The sequence below is a fragment of the Folsomia candida genome, unplaced genomic scaffold, assembly GCF_002217175.1.
Source record: "Folsomia candida strain VU population unplaced genomic scaffold, ASM221717v1 Fcan01_Sc002, whole genome shotgun sequence".
Classification (NCBI taxonomy): domain Eukaryota; kingdom Metazoa; phylum Arthropoda; class Collembola; order Entomobryomorpha; family Isotomidae; genus Folsomia; species Folsomia candida.
Window position 1 is genome coordinate 11951067 of NW_019091194.1, and position 13662 is coordinate 11964728.

Below are 13662 nucleotides of genomic sequence, written 5' to 3' on the forward strand. Positions count from 1 at the left end.
TTATGATGATTCCTGGGAGTTCGATGAGTTCGATGAGACTTCGATTGGTAGGAGACAAAGTTTGACTACTGGGCGTTTGAGATCTCCTGATGAAGTTTTGAGTGTAACGACGCGGACAACGGAGTCAGCGCCAGGGTGCAGGGTTTGGACTCGGCCAAGTTTCCATCTCAAGGGTGGAAGATTTTCATCCTTTATGAGGACCATGTCGCCCACCACAATTGCACGGTTGCCAGTCATCCACTTTGGACGTTGCTGAAGTCGGGTCAAGTACTCGTCTGACCATCGCTTCCAAAATGATTGGGTCATTTGCTGTAGTAACTGCCAGCGCGATAGGCGATTGGTGTTGAGGTGATCCACGGAAGGTTCTGGAATGGCGTTGAGTGGGCCTCCAGTAAGAAAATGCCCTGGGGTGAGTGCATTCAGGTCGTCGGGGTCAGATGATTCAGGAGTGAGAGGACGCGAGTTGAGGATCGCTTCAACTTGGGATGTGACTGTTGTCATCTCCTCGAACGTCAGTCGCTGTAGGCCAACGACTCGGCGCAAGTGGTATTTCACCGACTTGACTCCACTCTCCCAGAGTCCTCCGAAGTGGGGGCTTGCAGGGGGGTTGAAGTGCCACTGGATACCTTGGTTTGATAGTTGGTTGGCGACTTCAGTGTTATGCTGTTGTGATAAGATGAGACGTTGAAAGTCCTTCATCTCGTGGTCTGCTCCAATAAAATTGGTGCCGCAATCGCTGTAGAGATCACTTGGTCGACCTCTTCGTGATGTAAATCTACGGAATGCAGCCATGAATGCATCGGTAGATAGACTACTAACTACTTCGAGGTGGATTGCTCGAGTTGTACAGCAAACAAATACGGCTAGGTACGCCTTTATCGTTGTCTTGCTTCTTGGTTGGATCGGGCGAAGGTGAAAGGGTCCTGCATAGTCGACGCCGGATTTGGAAAAAGGACGAGCTTGGTTCACACGAAATGAGGGAAGGTCAGCCATAATTTGTTGCATGGTTTGGGCCTTGTGTCGGGTGCACACAACGCAGGTCTTAATCTGGCGCCGGATTGCGTCCTTTGCACGAGGAATCCAGTAGTGACGCTGTAGAGTGGACATCAACAGTTGAGGTCCAGCATGAAGATTCGTCTGGTGCTCTTGTTTGATAAGCATTTGTGTAAAACGGTTGTGTGTAGGGAGGAGGATGGGGTGACGTTGAGTCATTTGAACATTCGAGTTTTTGAGTCGACCACCAACTCGCAGGATCCCAGTTTGATCTACAAACGGGGAAAGGGACAGCAGCTTACTTTTGTGGGAGAGGGGTTTATCTCGTTGGAGAGAATTCAGCTCATGTGCGAATGCTTGTTGTTGGATTAATCTGATCCAATAGTGCTCGGCGATGGTCAATTCCGTCGTCGTCAGAGGTTGCGGTAATTGAAATGGTCCACATGAGGGCAGTTTCACAATAATCTTCGTATTCTGGGGGTTGGTTGCTTGACTTGGCCTACAATTCTTGATGAATCGAAAGACCATTGCAGTTACTCGAATCAACTTGTTTAGAGAAGAGTAGCGATCCAATATTAGTTGGTTTGTTGTTGAAATTGTATGAAATGTGACCACCTTCTTGGCTTCCACGTTGATCATCGAGACTGTCGTGGAGTCAAAGGCATTGCAATTTCTGGGTGTGGGAGTTCCTGTTTTCAGCCAAGTTGGCCCAGTCCACCAGAGAGGATGATGAGTGAGTTCATCACATTTTATCCCACGAGACGCGCAATCTGCAGGATTTTCGTCCCCACGGACATGTCCCCATCGAGAAGAGGGAATTCGTTCTTGAATCTTCGTTACGCGATTAGCTACAAAGGTCTTCCATCTTGAAGGCGGTGCCTGTATCCACGCTAACGTAACGGTGGAGTCGGTCCATGCAGTGAGGGAGTGAATCGGGATCCGGAGGGCAGTCTTAACTGATATGAGCAATTCAGCGAGAATATCAGCTCCACATAATTCGAGTCGAGGTAGGCTTATTTCCTTGACCGGAGCGACGCGGGTCTTCGAGGCGACGAGGGAGACGGAACCAGAATTTCCATCGTAGGCGCACAGGTATACTGCAGCTGCATAGGCCTTCTGGGATGCATCGCAAAATCCGGCGAGGCAGAACTTGACTGGGGATGATGGATGAGTGACATTAAGGCTTGGAGCGGTCAGACTTGTGCCCCACATGTAGAAACGGTTGATTTCAAGTTTGCTGAGGTTTTCAAGATCGGTCCTAAATTCCATCCAGTGGCGTTGAGAATCTTGTGGTAAAGCGTCGTCCCAGCCTTGGTCAAGTTTCCAAAGCGATTGCATCACAATCTTTGCCGTGATTATGATCGGTGCGAGCCAACCCACAGGATCGAAAAGACGAGCCAGTTCTGAGAGAACATTTCTTTTGGTTAATGGTTTGGTTGGGGCAGGGAGAGGAGCTAACTTGAACAGGAATTTGTCCGTCTTGGGGTTCCAACAGATGCCAAGAGTTTTAATGGTCGGGTCCAAGTCGAATGTGAGAAGTGATTGGGTTTCTCGCATGTCTGGGGGAAGGGAGTCGAGTACTGCTTGAGAGTTGGATGACCATTTCCGAAGTTGTAGCGATCCAGCCTTCATCAATTCAAGTAATTGTTGTTGAGTATTGAGGGCTTCTTTTAATGAGGGTTCACCGGACATCAAGTCGTCCACAAAAAAATCTCGTCGTGCGACTAGAGATGCGCGAGGGAAGGAATCAGCTTCCAATTTGGCATGTTCGTCGAGGACACGGGTTGACAAGAATGAAGCTGGGGCAGTACCGTAGGTCAGAGTGAGTAGGCGGTAATGCTTGACTGGTCCGGTTGCATCTTCACGCCAAACTATGCGCTGGAGATCTGCATCTGAGGAGGTCACCTTAATCTGCCGATACATTTTCGCAATGTCGGCGGTGAAAGCTATCTTGTGGAGGCGGAATCGACACAAGATGTCCACGAGTGAATCTTGGATTGTAGGTCCAACCATCAGGGTATCGTTGAGGGAAATACCATTGGAGGTCTTGGCGGAGGCGTCGAACACGACCCGAAACTTGGTGGTGGTGCTCGATTCTTTACGGACGAACTGATGAGGGATATAGCATTGGGTTGTATGGGATTGGTCACTGGGTTCCACTGGCAGAACTTCTTCCATGTGACCTAGTGCTTCATACTCTCTCATGAATGAAGCGTATTCTTTTCTGGCCTCAGGGTTGGTCTTCAAGCGACGCTCGAGATATAGCAATCTCTTCAGTGCAATGTTGTAAGAGTGTCCAACATTTAATCTCGGGATTTTGAACGGAAGTTGTACAGTGAAACGCCCTGTTGCATCACGACGGTATGTTGAACGGAAGTGGGATTCGATTTCTTTTTCTTCTGATGTGTGGCATCCCTCAGTTGGTTCGCTCTGCAGTTCCCAAAATCTCTGAAGTGTAGCGTTGAGGTGCTCATCATCACTGGCAATTTGTTGAGTGGAGTTGGTGGAGCTTGGTCCACATTGTTGTAGAGTGAGGGTGGAATGAGTTTGGGGCTCGAGGAGTGGGATTTCGGCGGATCCACCACCAATCAGCCATCCGAAGCTTGTTTTGATGGCGATGGGACTGTTGGAGGGACCTGATTGTTTCCCACACTCCAAGATGCTGAAGAAGAATTCTGCACCCAAAAGCATGTCCACGTCTCGAGGTTCGTGGTAAGTTGGGTCTGCTAATTGTAACCCACAAAGATGTGACCACTTGGCGTGGTCGAAAGGCGATGACGGAAGTTTGCCAGTGATTTTGGTGGTGATGAGGCATCTTGAGACAGGGAACGAAATTGACGAATCGAAGTGAGGCATAACCGTAAACTGAGTGATTCCGGTAGAATGAGCGAGAGATGATCCACCCAAGCCTGTTGCGGATGTGAAGCATCTTCTGCGTGGGGCACCGATCCTCTTGAGGCAGGACTCGGTGACGAAGTGAGTGTTGCTCCCATTATCAGCAAGAACCCGGAATGTATGCAGCTTTCCATGCTTGTCGGCTACTCGAACTAAGGCAGTTGCAAGTAATGTGTCGTATTCATTTGCTGCTGTGGATGAACAACTGGATGTGAAGAAAGTGGTGGCTGGGGGATTCTCCGCCGCTTCATCGGGCTTGGTACCCGGATTGGCCTCCTTTCTTGCGTGAAGAAGGGTGTGGTGTCTGTAACCACAAGATCTGCAGGTGGACTTGGAGGTGCAGTCCTGCTTCCTGTGACCTTCGCGTAGGCAGTTGTAGCAAGCGTTTATTTTGCGAATGGCATCAGACCTCTGCTGGATGGACCATCCCATGAATTTCTCACACTTGTACAAGGGGTGGGATTGGTTCTCACAAATCTTGCATGTAGACGGTGAGTTGGCGTGGTGGACCATGGGACGAGATTGCGATCTTGTTACTCTTTTCCCTGGTTTATTGCTGTTTTGATTGCTGTGTTGCGCAGGTGGCTGTGTTACCTTGGAGGGGGTGTCGGTACCGCTGGCTGCCAAGGCTCGTGCTCTCTGCTCCAAGAACTCGTACAGGGATCTTAATGTTGGGATTGTACTGTCCTTGAGACCTTGTTCCCAGAGTTCCTTTGATGAAGGATCCAATTTGTTCACGATGAGGAAGAGGAGAATGGCATCCCAATGAATGGTCGGTAGCTTGAGCACGTCGAGAGATCGGATGCATTCCTTCGATACATCTACTAGTTGACGAATTGCTGTAGATGAGTTGTGTGGAACTGTTGCTTGATTTGTGAATCTTCTTAATATGGCGAACAACAATTCACGGTCATTCTGGTACCTATCTGTGAGTAGGCTCCATGCGATATCGTAGTTGGCGTCACAAATGGTCATGGATGAGAGTTGTCGTGCTGCTTCTCCTTTGAGTTGGGATTTAAGGTAGGTCAATTTCTGGGACTTACATAATGTAGTATTGGAGTGGACGGTGGTGACGAACATGTCACGAAATGAGACCCAATCTTGTAAAGTGCCGTCGAAGGAGGGGAGTTCTAATCGCGGAAGTTTTATGTCAGGACTGGGGATGTGTGTACCAGATCCGTGACCGGTGGAGGTGCCTGGGAAGGACATCTTGATCGTAGTGAAGGCTATTACGACACGAGCAGCTTTACCGAGAAGAATTTGGTATTCAGCATTGTGAGGGGCCATATCTGGAGGGGAAGTAGCTTGGATTTTGTTGTGGATGGCCATAACCTCTTTCTGTGCGGTCTCAGCCATGGCGAGGAAATGCAGTGTACTTGGGAGATTCAAGGGCCTCGTAGCATGGTTATCAGATTCAATTTGTAGATAGTCGATTGTATCAGTTACCGATTTCCTCTCGTGGATGGCCTTGTCCAGTGCAGTCGGGGGCGCCATGGCACTTGTTGTAGAACGTTGAACACTTTACACACGTTAAATGGAGTCAGATCCGGTTCGCAAGAGACCAAAAATGGTGGGGATGTTGGGTCCCAACTGGGGTGTGGTTTTTGTGAGAGTTTGAAGTGTGATGTTCAATCGTATGGATGGCAACAGGGTGGAGATGAATACTTTTATGAGAGATTATGGTGTAGTTGTAAACTGAGGCAAGTTGAGAATAATCAGGCAGAGACGAGTGCACAATGGTTTAAGGTTACTTCAAGTCAGGATTTATGCAATTTAAATATTGTTACAAGTTTGATAAAAATGGGAAAGATTGACGCTACTCACAGCAGCTTAGGTAAAAGAATGACAGCGAGGTCGACTTGTCGACCAATATTTATAACCTTATTTGAGAGTGAATGACCAGTCAAATGCAAAAATAGAAACCTTGAGTTTGGGTTGAAAACTGGAAGAATACAGAATACTGAGAAATTTGACGGCTAAAAACAATGTTAGAAACTGGTCAGATTCACAAAGGTAGGAGGCTTGCATGAAGTACAGATAATTACATTAGTTAAACGAATGCATGTGCGTCATAGTTAAGATATGTAAAAACTCGGAAGGAGACAAATTTAGATAAGGAAATAAACTGAACAGAAAAATCATGAGCATTATACAATTCTCAACACTCATAATAAGATTCAAATGAAGTTAACTTTATATTATTTTGTCGACAAAGAGGCGACCACGTTTTTTTGTGTGAATTTTCAGATTTAAATCTTTATCCTCTTCAGCTTTGGAAGGAAGGGAAAAACAATGAGTGCGTACAATACAATTCATAAATACAGGCCAAGCCACCATTGTCTGAGGAGACGATACCGGTTTGAATTGAATATTGATTCAGATTCAAGGTGGAAATACCAATTTTGAAAATGTGTTTTTTGATAGTTTTATCTGAATTAAGTAATATAAATATTGCGTTATTATGAAAATGTGTGAGCTAATTCAAGCCCAAAAGCATTAGATTGTGCCAATTATGCAGGTACATTTATTGATTTTATGCCGGATAGAACATAAAAATATATTACAACAATAAATTATAACATATATTTCATCTATCTGTATAAGTAATGTACATATATAAAGATTTTTTTCGAATACGATTTCTTTAAATGACACGGGAATGACAATTTAAAATAAACTAATTTTTATGATATTAGTATTAGCAAAAAATTTAGACAATTATAAATTTTATCGAAAACTTAACAAAAAATTATGAACATGTTAGCTTTAAATAATTCATAGAACGTTTAGTTCTTTGATACAATAATTGTAAATTTTGTGTTCAGTAATGTATGCATTTTGTATAACACTACATATTTGTGACACTGTTAAAAATTGAAATAATGAAAATAAACTTCACAATCTAGTCATATTTCAAATGTAGAAATTTAGTCATTTTTAACTCAACAAACCTTCTGTATTTAGTCAATTAATTAGGTTAAATTGTGTTCACGCATTTACCATTTCTTCATCAAGCGAATGTACATAAATATGTAATCGCCAACTTCTCTTTACTCATTCTAATTTTAGTATTGTTGTCCATTTTGTTTTGGGCTTTTAGATGGATGAGCCCCAGGATCACGTCCGTATTTAATTTTGGGAGTGGTGGCCTTTTTTGGCTGCTACAGGCAGCTTTTCTCCTTGAAGATATGGATTCTCTTCCTGTGAAATGCATAGAATCGATTACATCAACACTGAAAGGAGGTAATAATAGCAAGGAGCACATTCCAGTTTACAGAAAAATGGTCTGGATATAAAATAATAATTCTTGATGTCTATCAAAAATCTAATTCCTTCACATTTCAAATTCTAAATGTATTTCTGTAAAGCCCTCGAGCTGCCTCATGCATATGATTATCAATGAATCCATTTATTATGTGCATGTTCACATGTACGTGCATGCCAGAAAGTTGTGCGTAAACTGTACTTTCGACATGATCAGGCTTTCTAATAATCTGCTGGATAATTAAGGAATGTTATGCACATGCTCCGGATCAGGAAATTTTATCTCCGGGACATTATGTGAATCACGCATAATCAATGTGCCTCTCATTCCTCCCTTTTGGTTAGCTATCTGCCAACACATCTTTTTAAACCGCTCCTAAATCTTATTCCGGTCAAAATCATCCAATCTGTTGTGCTGGTATGAACAGCCCAGTTCATAATTACACGGGAATGGGTAACGCCTAGGGACTGATGCTTAGGACGGAAAACATAATTTATTTTATTACCAGTTTGATGCCAGAGTCGTGGGCAGCAGCAGCAGCCGCATTTCGAGCCATCTCATTCAATCGACTCAACGTCTGTTCCGGTGCCTGCAAACAAAAAGTATCGCAAGGATTTAGAACAAAACCAAGCATGTACAAATGAGGACACTAATTCGTTGATCGCAATGATAGATAGCAACAAGAAAGACGCTAAACAATAATATTTCGGTCGTCGTATCTCGATTCTAAGAAACATACATAATGGGAACATTTCTGGAATTTCACCCATCCGAGAATGGGATTCAATATTGCATGGAATTTTTCTCGTCTCCTCGCGTCTCCCTCCTGTACTTTGTAAATGTGGTAAGTACCTGCCTCAAACCCACCTTCGTCCTGACGTGTGCTCATGAATGTCTATTGTTATTTGTTTCAGTTTGCTGCCAACAAACCTTGCTCCTCATTATATCTACACTTACTGGTAATTAGGAAACCATTTTTTTCTGGGATGAATTAAATGAACCACGCCAGTTTTGACATTCCTTTGTGTATGCTTTCTATTATGACAGATTTCTTGCAAGTAATCGTATCCCAAGGAACATGTACCTGTGTTGTGGATACTTGAGATTTATGAAGTCTCCACTAGTCTTCTTACTTACTTACATACGCTGAGTTGTCTGCATTGCCAAGCTATGAGATCATAATGGACCAAATGTCAGACCGAGTTCTTGAGAAATTTGTAACAAACCAAACTTCACCTGGGATCTGATTTAGTTGGTTTCAACTGGTTGTCAGTAATTTACGACATTCACAGTGATTTTGTAAACTAATAAGACATGGACTTTATGTACATTCTCAAATTCTCAACTATGTACTTTCAGCAGAAATATGATTATTCACTGCTAACCCTGTCAGTCAATTTCCAAAAATTCACATTAATTAACCTCCCTTGCCCACAAATAGCATATAAATGTATCAGTAAGTTTTTAGAGCATATGCATATATCTGCATGCACATATATTTAAATATGCATGATTTCTTGTGCATGCATTAAAACCTTTGTGCTATGTGTGAAATATTTATATTAACCCAAAGGTCTTACTTTATGGTTATAAAACTTCTTGGCCACAAGACTCTTGTGTTGTCCGTCCATCTGTATGCACATAAAACAATGAATCAGACTTGTTTGAAAAATTTAGAATTAATTAGATATTGTTGATTGGTATGTGATACACATTTTGTGGACTCGTTTGGTCCAAATTGGTTAGTTAAAATACCAAGTCTTATTTACCTGCATGTCGGCTAAGAATGAAGATTGGCCCAAATTATTCATATCAGACTCATCATCAGATTCCTGTGCAGCATGACAGTCAAACATGTGCTGGAACATATGGAACATATTATGGAATATTATTTTGTAGTTTATTATTTAATCCACAATGAAACATTACTTACCTCCGTATCACACATACAATCTTGGCTCCCTTGATAGGCCCTGCTGTAAGCTGCCGTATTTTCAAACATCTCAAGACATCCGTCTTCAGCCGTGTAACCAACTGGACATGGGTTTGGTGGATCGCAATCTATAATTTTAGAATAATAATAAGAATTTCTTCATTGTCAACTTGAGATCTCTCCCTTTGTTACTAATTAAACACGAAATGTTACATACAAGCAGGGAGAACCGTGTCCGACTTCACCTAATTTGAGGATGCAAACATGAAATTTACACATGAATATTTTGTCCAAAGAACGTATTTGTGATATAAGTAATAAATTATACTTCACCTCCGTGGGGACCTGCTGACCTTTGACATTCAAGGCCCCAGCTCCAGCTGTAAATTGAACACATTTATCATTTAACAAATTACAATTATGCATATTCATCCTTCACCATCATTATATAATCAAATGCTACTCTTGTTAAGTACCTGCTCCTAGTTTGTGGCCATATAATGTGCTGTGCTGCAAGTACTCTTGATCTCTGATGGATGGATGTCCACTAGGTCCCAACAGCGTGTCGTAATCATTCTCATCAAGAAATTCCGAGTCCTTGATTGCTCGTCCGGGCACAATGGATAATCCCGAATGGTCCATTCTGCATTTCGTTCACAATTGTTACGGTGTAGAGACTCTTAATTATCACAAAAATATTTTCACCCTCTTACTTGCTTCCAAAATCTAGATATGCAGGTTCAGCAGGTTCCATATCACGGTTGATCCTTTCCATCAAGTCCTGGATGAATGCTGCATCGTTGTACATACCTCCAACTCCCGGCTGTAATAAAGTTAAAGGGTTCTGTAATACGTAGCTCGTGACCAATTATAAATTGTTTGAATGTGAAATCCAGAAATTCCGTATCCAAATTACTTACCTCGTGAAGGGGAGCATAACCCCAGGCAGAACAAAACCATAAGCTAAGAAGCGGCAATAGCTCCATGTTGTGCAAGTGGAAATTAAATGTGAATAGTTGTTTAAAACTTAACTATTGTGTTACAAACAAAATACAATATGTTGTGACGAGACGGGAGTCGAAAGGGATTTATGTGTGTTGCATTTAAACACAGCTTTCACCTTTCTCTTGAGAGATCGATAGAAAGGACATGGGGTTTGCGTAGGATGGGGTACGACGGAGTAAGGGAAAGCCATATGGAGAGAAATGGATCGATATCTGCTCGGATTCGCAATTTCAGAGATTTCGCCTTTTTGCATGCTTATCATGTAACTATTTGCGACAGTTTTTAACCAGTCTAATTCGTTTTCAGTATATGCATGAGAGATCATTGGAATATATGTATGTTAATTTAATATATTTTGAAAATTTTGTTGCAAACGATGAGGAATATGCATAGGTCAGATGTATTACGTTTTGAATTCTTATAACACTTGCTAGCAAATTGGAAGCGAAGCTCTTGAACGGTAGTTTTTTCTAAGTACTGTAGATGTCGGCCAGGGTCAAGACGGTGGGCTGCGCGTGGAAGTTAGTTTCTATTTTCAAGTTGTACCTATTGTATTGACAATTTGTTCTACAAAACAGTATTGTTTTGTTTCTACCCATTGTTGTAAATATACCGCATCAGGCATCGGCAATAACAATATATCTTGAGAATTAAAAAGTACAGAGAGAATTAAGCGAGGTAACTACTCTTAAATGTCCACGTGAAGAAAGCTTCAACTTTATGGGAGAGAAATTAGAACTTTAAAAGTACACGTGAAAATAGAGTATTCGCGTGACGATAAAAATAGCAAAGATAAAAAACTCTTTGACATTTATCATTCTGTTATTATCTTAACTTAATAGCCTGGCAGAGTTGGAATATATGCATTGACATTTACGCAATAAGTGCAGATTTTCATATTAAAAACACAGAAATATGGTATGTTGGAAGACAAAGCTAATGTGAATATGATGGGAATTGGAGTGTAATTAATTATGATTGACAGAACGGTATGAAAATATTGTATAATGTAAATATTATAGTAGGCAATAAATTCATGGACATGCTTTCAATAAATTTCAGCCGGGCATCTTTTGGGTATGTAGCACTAGGCGGAAGAAAGAGTACATAATCCTTTTACGTCAAATGTCAGACATAATGAACAAGATGCTACTTGTGTCTATTTTGAAATAAAAGAGGGCTTTGAACGACAATGCAAGAGGACAAAGATGATGAAAGCTCTGTAGAATAATACTTGCTCAAGTGCTTGTCAGTCTTTTATTTATTTTTATGAACGTGTACATCGCTGAATTCGGACTGAATAGTCGAGTCTACTTCTAGCAGGGCTACCTTCGATAAGGACTGACCCAGTCCACGTGGGTGAGAGTGGGAGGATGAGTTAAGAGAAATCAATACGACTTATGTGGGTGGAAGTGAAATCCATTTTACTTTGTCCAACGGGAAAAAATTGTATGTGTATGGAAGTAAATTCTACAGCACTGCAAGGTTCAACCCATAGGAACACAGTTATTACATATCTACGTGTACTTTATACTGCTAAACATCTGCCAATCTATTCTTAAAAAAACAAGCCAAGAGAAAAAGAAATGACAAAAAACTCATGGTAGAAAATAGAGAAAGCTTTCTACAATGTGAAACTATATCCGTAGGCTTTTCTCCGTTGTGTACTTTGCACATCTGGTAAATCTCATTTATTCCGTATTCCCATTTGTCTTACTCATTATTAGCCGAGTCAGGGCTCACGAAACCTCTATGCTCGTCTACTTATTTGCCTCCAAGACAATCTATCAGACGATCTACTGGTCTTAAGTACTTGACATTTTTCGCACAGTTGTACTGCCAAATGTCTTGGATAATTACTGAGCTCGATTGGAATGATGCAATACCAAAATGTACAAAATTATGAGGCATGGCGATTTCTCACGTCTTTTAAACGTGTGCATATGTATGAAGTCAAGCGAAAAAAATTTCCACAGGTTTGACAGCGAGAGTCAGCTATTTCGCATTTCGAAAAAATTTCCGAAAAAGTTGGAAATTTGTATGGCCTATACTTGGGTATAATACATAGAATTTCGTGGGTAACGTGGAGTCTCATAAGAAGTTAGTCTCATAAGAAGTCTGGAGAAAGTTTGATATTGGCAACGGTATGTAACACACTAGTTTTTACAAATTCTCAAATAAAGTGTGTACAATTGAGCAGTCTATGTAGAAATTGACTGTGGAATAGTATTTCCGACCCGCCCAAATTAAGATTGATATTTTGACTTGAAGAAGTTACAAAAGCTTGTCAATTAATTAACAAGCAATAAATAGTATTCTTCCAAACCATGAAAAATTAATCTAATTAAGAAATATATTTCATAGATTTTAGTTTACAAGTAAAAATATATAATTCGTTTATTTATTACTTGATAGCACACGTAATTCGAAGATAAAGATGCTATGTTGTGCAACTGCACTATTTTTATAGCAAGCTGTATTCTCATTCTCTCACATGTCAAAGTGTTTAATCTGCTCAACTAGGTTCAAAAGCAGCAAATCACCTTCCTTTGACAATCACACATGCCTGAGCACCACTTTACTTGCACGTGGATAAGGATAAATGTGCATGTCCATTGGGGTGAGTGAAAGCGTGTAACGAGCCTATTCACATACATACGTACGTACGTACAATAAGTGCAATTCGTCCAAAAATAGTCGACAACATTATTCTCGCTTGTAGATGTAGGACTCGACCAGATTGCAGGAAATAAGTAAGCGCAACATGTAGAAAGTATTAGCATTGGTGGGAAGCCCAATTTATTAAATATTCGTAACAAGCTTTGACGCAAGTTGCCAACTTTCTCTCGACAATTCATAATTCATGTCCTTTTATCATTTTTACCATCACCACTTCCATGGCTGAAGAGTACTGCATAGGCCAAATTATGACGTCAAATCTTATATCAGTAAGAGGTAAGGAACAAGTAGCTACATATGTAGGTACGTGTATATCTAACGATAAGTACATATGACAGACATATAACATTGATGTGTATGTGACTGAGAATTTCCTAGCCAGAACATATTGAAATATTTGCATTTGCAAACTTATTATCTCGAATGGTTGTTGAAAAAATCTCATATTAATGCGGACTATATGCGCGCTTACCTCACGACGAGAACACTTTCATTGTCATCTTGGTTTGTTCATTCCGAGTTTTTGTTTAGCGGAGAGAAAACAAATCTCAGTCCACATTTCAACATTTCCCTTTTGTGGACCCAACCATTACTCTCGATTAATTGATATTGTTACCTATAAACAAAAATACATTGCTTCGCGTGCAGGGAAACAATAAAGCAATGGGTATAATATTTGTCTTCATGGTAGCTCTATTCAGAAATAGAACAATAATGAGACGCTTGTGGGCACCGTTTATCGTAAATATCAACCGTTTCCATTTATAATACATTCATGTTTTGTTGTTGTTCATCTTGAATCATTTTTGCCCATTCATTGTTCATTGCTCAAATTGAGCTTCGATGTAACTTCGCCAAGTTACACTTGGCGAATAATGTATGCGGAAATAGA

General features: G+C 41.1%; 2 protein-coding genes and 1 long non-coding RNA gene across 3 annotated transcripts; 1 reads left to right on the forward strand and 2 right to left on the reverse strand.

Moving 5' to 3' along the window:
• Positions 1–5382, reverse strand: LOC110843443. The gene has a single exon (XM_022089407.1). The coding sequence runs from the start codon at positions 5380–5382 to the stop codon at positions 1–3; it is 5382 nt and encodes a 1793-aa protein (XP_021945099.1).
• Positions 5383–6387: 1005 nt separating this feature from the next.
• On the reverse strand, positions 6388–10215 carry LOC110844140 (neuroendocrine protein 7B2). Its single transcript, XM_022090272.2, has 10 exons — positions 10007–10215; positions 9800–9909; positions 9563–9729; positions 9420–9466; positions 9304–9331; positions 9087–9214; positions 8923–9012; positions 8734–8784; positions 7659–7742; positions 6388–7089 (listed from the first exon to the last, which is right to left on the reverse strand). The coding sequence occupies exons 1-10, from the start codon at positions 10070–10072 to the stop codon at positions 7018–7020; spliced, it is 843 nt and encodes a 280-aa protein (XP_021945964.1). The 5' UTR covers positions 10073–10215; the 3' UTR covers positions 6388–7017.
• LOC118434521 lies at positions 7675–8324 on the forward strand. The gene is made up of 3 exons (XR_004834093.1): positions 7675–7997; positions 8068–8112; positions 8201–8324. It is a non-coding gene; the product is annotated as an uncharacterized LOC118434521 (long non-coding RNA).
• Positions 10216–13662: the final 3447 nt, after the last annotated feature.

Bases quoted from the DNA above. Each gene is read 5' to 3' on its own strand.
- LOC110843443 (XM_022089407.1), bottom strand. From the start codon at position 5,382: ATGGCGCCCCCGACTGCACTGGACAAGGCCATCCACGAGAGGAAATCG.
- LOC110844140 (XM_022090272.2), bottom strand. From the start codon at position 10,072: ATGGAGCTATTGCCGCTTCTTAGCTTATGGTTTTGTTCTGCCTGGGGT. The intron at 9,730-9,799 runs GTAAGAGGGTGA...AACGAAATGCAG, and splicing joins TATCTAGATTTTGGAAGCAA to AATGGACCATTCGGGATTAT. The intron at 9,215-9,303 runs GTATGTAACATT...CTAAAATTATAG, and splicing joins GGACACGGTTCTCCCTGCTT to ATTGCGATCCACCAAACCCA.